Raw genomic sequence first — 16,105 nt, forward strand, 5'->3', positions numbered from 1 at the left:
CTATTTTCATCTTAATATAAAGCAATTGTATCAACGTCACTTTTTTTACTGTTACAACGGTAGAGTGCAGATGTACTCAACAGATAAGTAGTTTATTCACGTAATTATTTAAAAATATCTATTCTAAGATTAATATTCGTCTATTTGATGATAATGATGATTGGACACTGAAGTGATGTAAAATCGATGTCATTATTATGATATTATTTTACCATGGATAGTTCAAACATTGTAAAGTTACCATTATTGCAGTAAAATGCAGCTCTTGTCAGTTGTCAGTAGGAGTAACCTTCTGTCCCTTTTTTCATCAGAACCAGCCACCCGGAAATTGAAACTCGGGTGCATTTTTCCTGACTATTTCTGAAAAGTAAATGATCATTGTTAATTTCCTTTACATAGGTGGCAAAAAATCTACAATAGAATCTTCAGGGTGAAAGTATAATTGCCATAGACATTGGGTAGGCATTTACTGCATTTCTTTTTCGAAATGTCATTGCTGATTGATTTGCTATTCCATACGTGGTACGGTAGCCTTGCACATCCACACATGCCGATATGGAAGACACATGTTTGATCGGATCTTTCTCTCAGTTGGGCAACAAAACAACTGGACGGCCAGAAATAATTTCTTTTAACCGTCACTTTACTTTGACCACTATGGCCCACCCAAGAATTGCAACACCTGATTCCGAGGCACAATCCAAGCATTTTTTTTTCACTAGATGGAAAGCTAATCTTGCATTTGCGTTCCTATTAGCACGTGTGGATGCATGTAGATGGGCAGCGCTTCACATGCGTAAGAACTCAGCAAACCCTGAAGGGAAGTTGGTGGAGTCATTCGCTTCTCTCTTGTTTTTTTTTTTTCGTTCATTCCTTCACCAAGAAACGCAGACCTTTCAATTCGTAAAGACATTAGCCATTAGCCAGGAGGTTTTCTAATGCCCACACGATTGTAGATAGCCTGCTCGTCCACACGTGCCAATATGGTGCACGTGTGAGATATCAGCTTTTCCATCAGGTGGGCCACACTATTTGCGTCTTCTAGCTTAAATACAGGCTGTGTATTCGTCGGGTCCTTGTTCTTGCTCCGGTGATAGACTCTCAGGAGTTTCAACACCGCCTCAAGGGTTCAAGTACCCATAGGCGGTGAAATACCACTACGGCTTGAGTGTGTGGTGTGTGTGCGTGTGTTAAAAAAAAAAAAAAGAAAAAAAAAGAGCTGTGTATTCGTCAGGTGAGCCACGCGGTAATGAAATAGATGTGAAGAAAAGGTTGTTTCAGCTCTCCGTTTGTTTTGTACTTTGTGGCTCACTTGAAGACCGGAGAATCCCTATTTTAAGCAGGTGTGGCCCACCTGATGGAAGGCTTGGTCTCACACACGTATGCCTTGCATTCTTCTTATCTAAGAAGTGATATGCTCGAGTGGTCTATGGAGCGACCCGTTTTCACCGTTGAATTTGTATCTTGGGCCATTTTTATTTTGACCGTCCATCAAACAAACACCCACCAAATTGGTTTGGATCATCCAATCAGTGTGATTTTCGACATGGTCCATCCACACCGGTCTCACTATTTGGATGATCTGTAGTAAGTGCACGACATGTGTACGGTGGATTTGTGCGTGTGTATGATCCACCATACTCTCACGTTAGTACGATTTAAAATTCCTAATGTAGAACAACCTGCGGAGTACGAATACGATATCAACTAATCATTCGCTTTTGCCCACAGACCACCTATGCAATACAATGTTTGTACATAGGATGATAAGCTTATTCTACAGGGGCCTGTTTGGCCCGGCAGATTGGATGGGATTGGATGGTATTAGAGTGGATTAAGATAATGATAGCTGCGTAAGTGGATTGGTGCAAGATCTATGATATTGCTAAATCCCTGTCCCGGGATTGCTATATCGGGTCTGTTTGGCACGCTCGGCTAATCCCGTTAATACCATTCAATCCCCTTCAATCCACCTGGCCAAATGGGCCCGAAGGGATTTGGGTGGATTAGATGGGATTTAAAGGTAATGATGGTGATGTCAGTGGATTGTCTTAAGATCCATGGGATTGCTATATCCCATCATGATCCCGTGTCTGTTTGGCACACCTGGCCAATTCCAGGATCTATCTTCCAATCCCTTTCAATCCCATCCAATCTGCCCGGCCAAACGGGTCCTAGATGTTTTGTCTGGGGTCCACCGTGACGCAGGGCTCACATCCACTCCATTTATCTGATGAGCCCTTTCAAGTTCATCACGCATCCCAACATTCAGGTCAATCCTAATCACAGGTGGGTCACACCACATGAACAGTTGGGATGGGGATGCCCAACATTAAAACCTTCCAGATTGTGTGTGAGGCCCATTGTATTTTGTATATGTGATCTAATCTGTTCATCAGATTACCCCACCAGGATGATGGACACCCAAAATCAGGACACTCCAAAAGTGAGGTGGGCCAAAGCACGTGATTTTAGAGGTTCTAAGGCATGATTTCACATGGTGCACCTGATGGACGGAGTGGATTCCATACACACACCACGGTGGACCCCAACAATTGGTGCCCAACAAATGAACAGTTGGAAGGAGAGTGTTCAGCCATCCAACTTAAATGGGTTGAAGTCAGATTATTAAAGATAATCAGATTAGTTCCATTTCAAGCTTCGATTGTCTCAAATGTCATGCATATATGCCTTGGATGACTTGCAACAAGTCAGTGCTTTTGTTGCAGGCGTTGTATTCGTTGCTAGCCTCACAAGCATGTACACATCTGCCACGTTGGAAGACAATACAACCCGTGCATAAGTTAGTTCTCACCTTGAAGATGACGAGGCGGGAAAAAAAAAAAAAAACCATGTTCGTGCAAACATCCCTTGTCAAGATCAAACGGTGGTGATCACTCATCTGAGGCTCTATTTGGCTGGATCGATGGTCTCTGATTTTTTAATAGGTTTATTGCTTTTCTGACCAACCAGAAAAATCCAGAAGCGGATTGCGTCCTTCCCCGCTGGACCATGTTCCGTCATGGCAGGGCTATGTAGGGCCAACCAGGATGTATGAGTTTCATCCACGCCGTTCATCCATTTTTTACAGATTATTTTAGAAGGTAAAGGAAAAATGACTCAGATCTAATTCTCAAGTGAACCACACAGTGGGGATTAAATTCACACCGTTAAAAATTTCTTGGGAGCCACATAAGCTTTGGATCAAGATAATATTTGTTTTTTCAATTTATCCAGAAACATATGACCTTATTAACAGATTGGATGGAAAATAAACATCTTGGTTCCCACTAGGAAAGTTTCAACCGTGGGTGTCACTATAACCGCAGCTTCCTTTGGTGTGGTTCAATTAAACTTTGTATCTACTTCATTTCTGGCACATATCATAAAATGATCTGGAAAAATAAATGGACGGCGTGGATAGAACTTATACATCAAGGTGGATCTCACATAGCCCTCCCTGGACAGATTCTCGTACATGGGGCCAGACGCAATCCGTTTCACACCCACATCCATAGCTCAAGTGTTAGAATGAGTGAAAGATACCTGGCTTCAACACCGAGGCCTTGGCATCGATTCCCTAGTGGGGGTGGCTAACAGTGAAGTGTGATATGACAGTGGGTGTACTAACAAGCTAACAGAAAACAAAAAAAGACGCAATCGGTTCCGAAAAATCCACGTCGTAGCAACGTTAAATTACGGATGATTTAAAAATAACCCGCTAAGCTAACAGTCGAAGGCGGAATCGGTGAGGCCGGGCAAACACCGACTTCGGTGAGGCGGTGACAGTAGGGTCCACCTTGACACATGTGTCGTATATCCATTCCGTTCATCTATTTTTTTTTAGATAGTTTTAGTGCATAATCAAAAAATAAAGCAGATCCAAATCTCAGGTGGACCACACCATTTGAAACAGTGGTTGATGAACGATCACCATTAAAAAATCCTCAGGGCCCACTATAATGTATATTTTCCATCCAATTTGTTGATAACGTCACACAGACCTGAATGAAGGGAAACACATATCATCTTGGTCCAAAACTTTTTTAATAGTAGGCATTCAATCACCTCCGTTTCCTCTGGCGTGGCACACCTGAGAATTACATCTACTCCATTTTTGTTCCCACGCCCTAAAACAATCAGTGAAAACGAACGGACGGCATGGATATACAACAAACACATCAAAGTGGGCCCCACTGTCACGACCTCACCAAAGTCGGTATTTCTCCAGCCTAACCAAATCAACGTTCCTAGCAGTCCACGTTAAATATATTGCGTGTGGCCGGCCGAACTTTGGGTACGTGCATGTGGGGTCCACAAGCCTGAAATACCTTTTTTCTGGCATGTCCATACTCACAAGTTGCATCAAGCAAAGAGATGGGGCCTTTTGACATCTCAGACACAACTGTCCTGTAGCTTAAATCCATAACCCTGTGATTTGGATGGACCGTTTTGACAACTACGGTCATTTGGACTCACTTCACATTATTGGTTGCTTATGAGATAAATTCATGAAAGTGTCCCTTTCACGGGCTCTCTATTCAGGGGAACATACACACGGGTGTGATTCACAGGCCATGTACGTAGCCCTGTCCCCCATCTTAAAAATTACATTCAATTTATTTTTCTGATGGGCGGATATTATCTATCGATCAGTTGGATAAGGAAGACCATGTGTGCAAATAGAAAGCAGATACACGAATTCCATCTTGAAAGATGTAATGGGTTTTCTTCATCTATTGGGCGGTTGGAGGTGTATATACAGAATCTCTCCTACATTTGCATGCATTTTTGTATTAGATTAGGGTGTAATTGGATGCACCAAAATCATGATATTTCATGATAAATCAGTGTAATTTGGTACAAGATCTTATGATATTTTGTAAAATTTGGTGCAGCCAAACACACCCTAGGATAAAAATTGGAGAGTCGGTATAGTTGCTTGTTAGGCTTGGGTTGGGTTGGGTCTTCCTATTTCCAAAGCTTGGAAGGAGTATATATAAAGGGAAAAGACCATTCACATGTGATGTAAATCCGAGTGGTGCAATCACAGGGGGGACAGTTAGGTAGATCCACACCGTTAATTTTATCAAGAAATAAAAAATTGTCAAACCCAATTGGGTTCATATTTTTGCGCCACCAAAAATGCCAGACCTCGGCCCATTTGGGTTCTACCAAGCAATGGTTGACCCATGTGGGTTCTGTTTGTTATTGAGTGCTGCTTTTTGAGGCCTAGGCAATGTGGTACTTGACTCATAATCATAGTTCTAAAACTCGTCGGCTCGACTCGAATGTGCCTGGTAGACTCCAAGCTGACTCGCTCAAGACTCAACAAGACTCGTCAAGTCATATGTTTAAGTTGGCCGATTCAATGCGACTTGGTGCGACTCAAATCCAGTTGCAAGACAGCTATCAACTGTCCATTAGTGATAAAATATCATATAAAGCACACCCAAGTATTTTGGACCTATGAAGCCATCTCTAAAAGATCAAGCTTTGTTCACATATTAGAAGATCCTGGTCTTCAATCAGTGGCTTGTGAAAAAAATGCAGGTCGATTCTCTAGAACTGGTATCTGCATCTTCTCCAGCGCTCTCTGATTATCAATCAAAGCCCAAAATATGGAACTTCTATCTTTTGATAGTGTCCATATTCATTGTATCGTTTCTGGACACTATCAATCAAACTGAAGTTCAATTTATAAAAAAAAATGTTGATGAATATTTTTGCACACTTTCAATCGATCGAGCGAAGAGCCTTTAATCAATCAAGACTGATCAAAGGTTCGCTCGAAATTAATTGAATTTGTGCATTTTGATTTTCATTCTTTCCACAAACTTTGTACATGATTTAACCGGCCTACACCTGATGACTATGATCCTTGTCAATTATAAGCCGATAATTTCGATCTTATGGACATGCATAATACCCATGTTTGAGATCAAATACATACACTATGATATCATAATCTAAACATGTACGTAGTTTTCTACAGTTGACATGGAAAAATATTACGTTGTCTTCCCTAGCCTGCCAACACCTAAAAATCTTTCAAGACCCTAAGGGCCCGCTTGGCCGGGTGGATTGGAAGGGATTGAAAGGTATTAGGGTGGATGGCATGGATTTCAAGGTAAGGATGGTGTTGTTAGTGGATTGTCTCAAGATCCATGGGATTGCTATATCAAGCTTGTTTGGCACGCCTGGCCAATCCCGGGATTAAACCTTCCCATCCCTTTCAATCCCTCGAACCAAACACGTCCCAGGCAAATTTGAACGGATCGATTAGGGTGGATTGGATGGGATTTAAAGGTAATATTGATGGTGTTGTCAGTGGATTGTCTTAACATCCATGGGATTGCTATATCCCGGGATCATATCACCCAGTCTATTTGGCACGCCCGGCCAATCTTGGGATTTAACTTCCAATCCCTTCCAATCTGCCAGGCCAAGCGGGTCTTAAGTGAAGAGACGGAAGCTTAGAATGCAATAACTATTGTCAACACGTTGGGAGTGCATGCCCTCGACAAGACACTTCCGAACATTCCCATGATGAATCTGGATAGACAAGGGGTGGTTCTCATTTGGACGTTCTTTACAATATAATTTCAACAGATTCGAATGCTATAGATGTTTGTATTAGTAGCTCGTTACCAATATAATTTTGATCGTTCCAGATAATCATTTCGAATATACAGCCCATCGTGGAACTCGACCATCCAAATAGGCCTTAAGGGGGCGTTTGGTGCATGGTATTAGATGCCATTAGGTGTGATAGAATTGCATTTGATCCCATGCAAATTCCATCCAATATTTAGGGAGGATGGGAAAAGTTGGGATTATGTGGGATGAAAGTGCATTGGTCCTATAGAATTGTATTTGGTACTGATCCCATGCGGGATTTTCATGGATTTTGAAATCCACTACGCATGTGGGCCCCACATTAATGCATGCATTTATCTATGCCGTCCATCCATATATATCCTTTACACATGACATTCTATTATGTTTACAAGTGAATGACATTCATTGTTTTGGAGGTCTAGCTCGAAATGTATTCAGTTTGTACAATTCCTTCAGTCATATTGAATAATAAAAAATAAAATAAAATGACATTCATTGTGAATTTGGTTCATTGATTACAATTCCATGGTCCACCAAATAAGATTTTGTTTAATCTAGCGTTTTCACATAGGAAGAATTTTATCTCAAACATAGGATTAGATAGCTAAAATAACACAACATTTCTGGACATGCAATCATTATGCAACAATGGTCTTAATCCCATCTAATACAATTCAATGCCATTTAATTCCATGGCCCAATCGAATTACCTTGAACAATAAAAAAGTACTTGAGAATCATTTTTGAAAGCCAGTAAGTTTAGTACTTAAGAAGTGACTTACATGCTAGGTTGCAAGTCACTTATAACTTGAAAACTTACAGCATCTCAAAGACCTCTAAACAAAGACTTCAGGGAAGAAGCATGGATTCCTGGCTCATCTGAGTTGACTTAGCCGCCCAGGCTGGTTTAGTTCCCAAAGGCACCCGAACTTGACCCTACCATGACAGGAACCTCACTCTGAGGGTGAGCTGACATGTTTTTTCTGACAAAGGGGAATTATTTGATACTCTGGCTGCATGTAATGTTTCATGCACAGGCACTTACCAATGTTATATGTGCTATTAATTAACCCAATTAAACCGTATAAATTGTGGAACTCTATTAAAGTAACAATATAAATATCATTTTGATTTTCCAATTCTAACCTCTTATTTGTGGCCATTTGTCTTTTGAGATAAACTCATTGGATTCTTTTTATTTCTATCCATCCAATAAATGTTCAGAAATCTAATATTTTTGTTATCAAATAAGAGTAAGTTTTGGTTTATCATACATATAAATTAATACTCATAATTTAGATGGTTTATTCTGCGTAATTTATATATCATGGAAGCAATTTCTGAGTAATTTCTTACTACTTGTTTATCATTCATCACACTCTGCTAGAGTATCAAAGTTTCTCTTTTACCAAATGACAAAAAGTGCAGGTGGGAGGCTAAAAATCTGTGTGGCAAGATAGGAAGGAAAGTCAGTGAAGGTAAAAGAAAATAAAAAATAAAAAACGACCTCGGGTATTTTGATACTTTGGCAGAGTTTGATGGTTCATGCGCATGTAGTTAGAATTTTCACAAGCACTGGGGAACTTGAAAATGGGTCCCACTGTGGATGGTTTATTATCCAAAATGAGTTTGACTGAATTATCATTGGATTAATGCACATTTGTTTGTTGAGCTTAGACGGTCCGTTATTTTTCATTTCAAATGTGGGTTAGATTTCAACGATTGGCCATTTGAGTAATCTGTTTACTATTACTTTTCGTTTATGACCCATCAAAGTGATCACATGATTTAAACAGCTTACGTGTACAGATTCCAAGTGCATGCGCATGAACGATCACTCTCTGCCAGAGCATCAAAGATTTTCTCAGGATACAAAAGGAGACTGTGTGGGCTGTCCTTGTTGCTTGTCTGCATAAGCATTAAATGCTTTCTTTTTGGCATTGCTAAGGTGGGAGGAGTTATCCGTTACCTCTGAAGAGTATGACCATTCATGCCATGCACACTTACACATGGCACACATGTGCTACGATCCAAACCGTCCAAGTAGTGGGTCCCACTTTAAACAGATTGAGAAATAGGATATGTAATAATGAGCTAAGTGGGCCCACCATTTGGACAGCTTAGATTGGGTAACATGCCTGCCACTTGTAAATGGGTGCGGGAGCATGGAAGATCATACTCAGTCAGATTAATCATAGGGATATTCTGCCATAAAATCCAATCCATCTCTCCAACCTGCACAAAACGTAACAAACAAACAAAAAAAAAACAAAAAAAAAAAACCATTTATTGGGGTGAAACTGGTGAAAATTACTGATAGGGTTTTGTCATTTTAGGATGTGTAGTAGCATTCTACGTTACTCCTTTTATCTGTCTTTTAACCGTTAGTGTTTGGCCCTCTTTTGCATTTTCTAGTCACGTGACCACCTTTTCAGCCTCTCCATTTCTTTCCCCCTGACTGATATTTACCTCACCATGCATTGGAGTATAATTCCTACGGTGCAGCAAAATGTTTTATGGGGCCCACTGTGATGTCTATGTAACATCCACCCCCTCCATCAGTTGCACTGGCTTATGTCAGAAATTTAGGACAAAAATAAGGCAGATTCAAGATGAAAGTGGGCGACACCACATGAAAAAGTAGAGTTGGATCCCACCATTGAAGCCTTCCTGGGGCCCACCGTGAAGTTTATATGAGATCCAAGACGTTCATGAGGTGAGTCCTATTAAGATGGATAGAGCACAAATATCAACCTGATCGATCCAAAACTTCTGTGTTGATCCAAAATTCTGTGGGCCCCAAGAAATTAAGTTTCAATGGTGGGCATCCCCATCTCCCTATTTCCAGTGGTGTGGCCCACTTACGTTTTGTATTTGCCTGATTTCGCTCACGTTGTAACATGATCCGGCGCAGCTAATGAATGGAGTGGATGTTACACCATCATTTCAGTGTATAAGAGCTTATCGTTGTTGCATGGGACATGTAACTAGAAGGAAATTCGCGGCCCCACCATGCATCAGGCCCTTTTAGCCTTTTTCACCTCCCAATTCTCCCCCCATTGAGTAAGACTACTCAATCTCTCTCCCCTCCCCGATTCTCTCCCCATTGAGCAAGACTACTCGATCTCTCTCTCTCTCTCTCTCTCTCTCTCTCTCTCTCTCTCTCTCTCTCCATGACTCCAACTTATCTCACCTCCGCATCTCCTTTGCCTGTTGGAGAGGGCAACGAAGATGACAATCATGTTTTTTTCATCCAAACATCCCAAGTTTCATCATCTTCATGCCCCGTCTTCTTCAATCCAACACAAGGACAAGAGAAGGGAGATCATGACGGAGATCAAACACTGCAACAGCATAAAAAACATCAAGAAAATGAGGTAAGAACAAGTGGGCACTAGGAATTCAACTTGAAAAGAATATCTGTTCAAAGCTTGTTAATTACATGTAGTAGCACCTTTGGTTTTCTTATGACACAATCTCATGTTTATGATTGTAGGCTGATGGACGGTTTCAGATTGTTGATGACAATGACAATCATCACAGCTTCAACCATTCTATCCCTAAGCAAGCCGATCAAGATCGAGATCAGTGTAACAATGGGCCAGTTAAGTGGATGTCTTCAAAGATGAGGTTTATGAGGAAAATGATGAATTCTGATCAGACCCCAGAGAAATCTCAGCCATTGGATGATGAGAACAACAATAACAACGCCACCACAATTAGAGTCTGCTCAGATTGCAACACAACCAAGACGCCTCTATGGAGGAGCGGGCCGCGCGGTCCGAAGGTAATTCTCACCCTATCTTGATTTCTCCTTCTCTTATTCAATGGAATCTCTCCATTTCCAACAACTACTTCATTGGTGCAGTCTCTTTGCAATGCCTGTGGAATTCGACAAAGGAAGGCGAGACGGGCAATGGCGGCTGCAAGCAGTGGTATAATCGCTTCTTCTACATCTAGTAATAAAGTGTCAAAAGAGAAGCGATTAAACTGCAATCACACCAACCAACACAAGAAGCGGTGCAAAATCACAGCACCTCGATCATGGGAGATTCGATTTGAAGAATTCACGATAAGTTTGAGTAAGAATTCGGCGTTTCACCGAGTGTTCCCGCAAGACGAGAAGGATGCGGCAATCTTGTTGATGGCGCTGTCTTGCGGCCTGGTTCACGGTTGAATTTTTATTTCTTCTCTTTTCTTTTTGTTTCCAGGATCTTTTTCTTCTAGCTGGTGTGGAGAGTATGTTTATGAGAGAGAGAGAATTAAAGATGTGATGGTATCAGAGAATAACAGCAATAAGTTGTTCTGGTGATCTTTTCAGTTTGTAGTGATTCCGTTGTTTTTATAAAGAGGTTGGTAATGAAATTACTGATCACAGCTGCTAGCTAGTGGATCTCCCTCCGATTGTTGTTTTTATAAAGAGTTGGTAATGAAATTACTGATAACATATGCTAGTGGATCTCTCTCTCTCTCTCTCTCTCTCTCTCTCTCTCTCTCTCTCTCTCTCTCACAAAGCTCACTATGGATTTTTCATTTGCATATGTAGCATGCACTCCCTAAATCCATTATGGAATATTCATTCTATGATTCTCCCGAAACAAAACCCATTAAGGGTCTGTTTGGCAGATACCGAATAATGCGCCCATCTCGTTTTGGTAAATCATAATTATGAATTAGAGATCCTTACTAAAAAGATACCTGATCTCTAGTAAATAAACACGATCAACTAAAATGGGATGAACTTACTTTTTAGGTGTCTACCAAACAAGTCCTTGCATTTTTCATTCTGATCAACCAACCCCATAAACTCTTCAAACCCAGTAATTGCTTCTCTCTCTCTCTCTCTCTCTCTCTCTCTCTCTCTCTCTCTCTCTCTCATTTTTGTATTGTAATTGCATCTACTTTAATACATGATTTGGGTCACTCTTTTTGCATGATTTGGGGAAGGAGATAGATTAATCTTCAGTAAATTCCCTAATCATGTTGCGCGGTAAGCCTTGAATACAATATGGTAGTCCACAGGATGGCCTAATGATGTTACACCACACTAACACATATAAAATTGCTAGTTTTGACTCTCTCTCTCTCTCTCTCTCTCTCTCTCTCTCTCGATCTCGAGTGTTTGTTGTTTATGTTTCAAGGGATTTACATATTCTACTTCAAGATAAGATGAGATATGCAACAAATGATTAATGAAGAAGATTGAAGCTGGATTATTTTGTAAAGACAGGTGCTATTATTAGATCGTAAATTGTACATATTTGTTAATTACTCTTGGTTGGATTCTAAGTTTTATATTTAACAATCGTGTAGTCAGTTTAGACTAGGTATTTATCTACATTAGCTTGTATCTTTTCTATAAGAGGACTATTACTCCAATGAAAATCATCAAGGAAAATTCTTTCACTTTACATGATGTCAGAGCTCAGGTTGGAAACCTAACCCTCCCCTTTAATCTTTCTTCTTCTTCATTTCTGTCGCCGGATCGAGGAAATTTCTTTCACTTTATAGCTATTAGTGTACTCACACCGGCCCATTGGAGATGATGGAGGTATTTGGAGATCCGACCACATGGCACTCTCAAGTGATCATGCCTAGACACGGCCCAAAATGGGAGTCTTGAATTCTTAAGGTATTTATGCTGATATATGCTAGGATGGTTTGTGATCCAAACCCTCCGATTATGGAGGCTATGCTATATATGGGCTACTTTAATTCATGTCAAAAAGATGATTCTAACTATCACTATGTAGTGTAATAAGATGAAGAGGCCGTTCTACAACTACCGTAGAATAAGCTTATTCTACAATTCTGAGTGTGGGCCCATTGTGATCATATAGGTCGACATTCCCTATTTTTAGTTGTCTACCAAACAGTCCTTAGTATTTTTCATCTTGATGCATAAAGATCCTAAACCCATCAAGGGCTGCATGATTACATAACTTGGGTCACTCTCGTTTTAGATGATTTGTGTCATTCTTGTTTTGATCTTAGATTGCACTCTCTCTCTCTCTCTCTCTCTCTCTCTCTCTGGCTCGTTTGGCAGCATGAAATCAAAGGAATCGATTAAAATCCACCTCATTCTACAGGATTTCAAATCCAAGTTGCTAAATGAGCCCCAGGTGTTCTTTGTTTATGTTTCAAGGGATTTGTATATTCTACTTCAAGATAAGATAAGATAAGATATGCAACATATGATTAATCAAGAGTTTTGAAGCTGGATTATGATTAATCAAGAGTTTTGAAGCTGGATTATTTTCTAAAGATAGTTGGATCATGGTGGTTATGAGATGCATTGTGGAGCATGTATGTCGATATTAGTGTACTCGCACGGGTCCATTGGAGATGATGGAGAGATCCGGACACGTGGCAATGCCAAGGGGGCATACCTAGACAAGGCCCACAATCAAACACTTAAGGTATTTATGATGAGATAGTTTGATGATCGCAGCCGTCCATACACCGGAGGCTATACTACATGGATGATTCTGATCATACATGAACAAAGAGGCCGGTTCCTCAACAACTATTTTAGAAAACGCCTACATTACAATTTTGGTGTCGGCCCCTATCTCAAGAATCAAGCGTTTCCAAAACAAAGGTGGATCATATAGCATAGGGAACAGCTGGGATGGGAATGCTCACCATTTAAACCTTCCAGATTGTGGTTTGGCCCCACCCTGTTTTGTACGTGCCATCCAATCCATTCAAAAGATGTGCCCCACTAGGATGAGTGGACACCCCGATATCAGGCCATCCAATGCATGATTCACATGGTATGGCCCACTTGATTTTTGGATCAGCCTTATTTTTGGGCTCCAATTCACACACAATGGTGGAATATGATCTACGGACAAAATTGTAAAATAACTCATTCTACAATAGTTGTAGAGGAAATGAGGTAGTAAATGAGGTAGTAATAGTTGTAGAGGAAATGAGGTAGTAGATGAATGTAGAACAAAAAATTAAAAATAAATAAATAAATAAATAAATCAGTGGCTCACACTCAACTGTCAAGCTGAGGAGCAAGGACCATCTTGAAGCGTGACTGTCAGACCATAGTCACCTAAGACAGGACTTGAGAAGATGGGCATTTCTAATCACCGGACCATCTCTGCGTGTGGGCCTCATGGGTCAAACATGTTTGGATCGTAACAGCTCTTTCTTGTTTGATATGTCATGCAATTAACAGGTATTAGCATGTATATTTCATATGCTTGCATCTTGCTTGCACACGTAGATGTAGATCTTGGCCGTTTGCTATGTTATCTCTACTTATCCTTACCAATGAAAAGTCCCTTTTTCCATGTTATTGAAATTTATCAAGGAATTAAGAGAACTTATCTTGGTAGTATAACTTTTGGACTATATCCTGCTATGAATAATTCAAATTCTATGGAGAGAAACCAATGTTTCTAGTCCAGTTCATTCATAGTACAGGTGGGTCCTGCCTGTTGATTTATAACCTCTTGAGCTGTCGAGTTTGTAGACCCATCAGATCATTATAGCCATCAAATAAACATGGACCATTTCAAACTAACACTGCACCAATACAAACAATCTGGGAAGTTCAAGGGGTGGTCTTATGGTGATTATTTCTTAGTCCATATGTTGGGCTAGAACATACTCAAAAGTGTCCATAGTATTTATAAGTATTATTAAAAAATAACCGATCGCTTGAACTTTCCAAGACAATCGATCGAACCTGTCTAAAATTGGCCAAAGGCCAATTTATATAGTTAGAAATTCACTTGATCAATCAAGCAAGCTATTCAGCTTATCCAACTCCCCTGTTTCCATACAAATGGAAGATGCCTAGACAACAATCTCAACATTAGTCGGTGCTATAAACTCCACCATATAATGTATTTGTTTTATCCACTCCGTCCATCCATTTTAAGCATTCATTTTAGGATGAACTCAAAAATGAGTTAGATCCAAATCTAAGGTGAACTACACCACATGGTGATTGAATTATCACCATTAAAAGCTTCCTAAGGCCCAATGTAATGTTTATTTGCCATCTAACATGTTGATTAGGTTAGACGGACCTAGACGAAGGGAAAACAAACATATCAGCTTGATGCAAAACTTTTGTGGCCTGGAGAAGTTTTTAATGGTGGGCATTCAATCACCACTGTTTACTGCGGTGTGATACACCTGTGATTTGGATCTGCCTCATTTTTGTGCTCATGCCCTAGAATGAGCTGAGAAAATGGATAAACGGCATGGATAAAACACATATATCATGGTGGATCCCACAGAGCTTTTCCACCGACCAGAGACAGAGGGGTCACTACCGAATTAGGATCCATGAAAATAGCGAGAAAATTATTACCTAAAGCTCCTTGAAAATCCAATTATCATAGCTTATCCTCGGGGCAATAGATATGCTCTCATCTCTTCCTCGTTCCTTCGAACATCTGTTGTAACTTCTTATTATAACGGAGGGGGAAATGATAGTATAGCTTTCTGCAATGTAAACCAGACATGGGTAGCATCATCTGGCCCCTGGGTCTCAACCATGAGAGTAATTATGACCGCTGCTTCTTCTAGTGTGGTCCACTTGAACCTTGGATCTGGTTTATTTTTGGGCTTATAACCTAAAATAATAAGAAAAAAATGGATGGATGGTACGGATAAAACGCATATGTCACGGTGTTCTTGGGTGTCAGCAGGCCCGCTGATATGTTTGTGAGAAGAATCAACTTTACAGGCATACGAGTGGGTGACGTCATCAGGAGAAGAGCCTGATATTTTTTGTCACGACATATTAACGTACGGTGAGGTTCATCTGATTAACGCCCTCGATCTAACAAAAACATGCTACCTGGGCGCGCGTCGCGAGGTGGCTTGGCATCTCACTCGTCCGAGTCCTCTGCACGCGGTTCAGGTGGATCCAGCGAACCACTAAGTTCGGTAGATCCGTGCATATGGGGCCCACCTTGATGCATGTTTTTAATATCCATCTCATACATTCATTTTTTTCAGATCATTTCAGGACATGAGGCCAAAAATGAAGCAGATCTACATCTCAGGTGGACCATGCCATCGGAAAAGGTGATAATTGAATGTTCATCATTTAAATTTTCTTAAGTTCACGGAAGCTTTGGATCAAGGTGATATTTGGCCTGTGTAACCTTATCAACAAATTGGATAGAAATTTTTTTTTATAGTGGACCCTATAAAATTTTTAATGGTTAGTATTCAATGACTACTATTTCCTATAGTATAGTCCAATTAAGGTTATATGTGCTTCAATTTTAGGCTAATTATCTAAAATGAGCTGGAAAAATTGATGGACAAATTCGATATAAAATAAATACATCAACGTTGGCACCACTGTCACGGATCCACCGAGCTCGGTGTTCCATGTTGCCGAACCCTCCCTTCGTTTTGGGTATTACTTCAAGATGCGTGTTCATGAATCCCAAGTGCAAGGTTGCGAAGTAGTAATTACTCGGTGAGACCGATATCGAATCCA

The 16,105-nt window shown here is 40.4% G+C and overlaps 1 protein-coding gene across 1 annotated transcript; it reads left to right on the top strand.

Moving 5' to 3' along the window:
• Nucleotides 1-9,725: 9,725 nt before the first annotated feature.
• On the top strand, nt 9,726-11,080 carry LOC131224035 (putative GATA transcription factor 22). Its single transcript, XM_058219614.1, has 3 exons — nt 9,726-9,998; nt 10,118-10,408; nt 10,490-11,080. Exons 1-3 carry the CDS (start codon nt 9,795-9,797, stop codon nt 10,796-10,798), a joined length of 804 nt encoding a protein of 267 aa, XP_058075597.1. The 5' UTR covers nt 9,726-9,794; the 3' UTR covers nt 10,799-11,080.
• Nucleotides 11,081-16,105: the final 5,025 nt, after the last annotated feature.

This window comes from Magnolia sinica, chromosome 13 (assembly GCF_029962835.1).
Source record: "Magnolia sinica isolate HGM2019 chromosome 13, MsV1, whole genome shotgun sequence".
NCBI classification, from domain to species: Eukaryota; Viridiplantae; Streptophyta; class Magnoliopsida; order Magnoliales; family Magnoliaceae; genus Magnolia; species Magnolia sinica.

What these genes read in the sequence shown, in the direction of transcription:
- LOC131224035 (XM_058219614.1), top strand. Translation starts at nt 9,795, where the DNA reads ATGACTCCAACTTATCTCACCTCCGCATCTCCTTTGCCTGTTGGAGAG. An exon ending in AAAAACATCAAGAAAATGAG is followed by an intron (nt 9,999 to 10,117) that starts GTAAGAACAAGT and finishes TTATGATTGTAG; the next exon opens with GCTGATGGACGGTTTCAGAT. An exon ending in GCGGGCCGCGCGGTCCGAAG is followed by an intron (nt 10,409 to 10,489) that starts GTAATTCTCACC and finishes TCATTGGTGCAG; the next exon opens with TCTCTTTGCAATGCCTGTGG.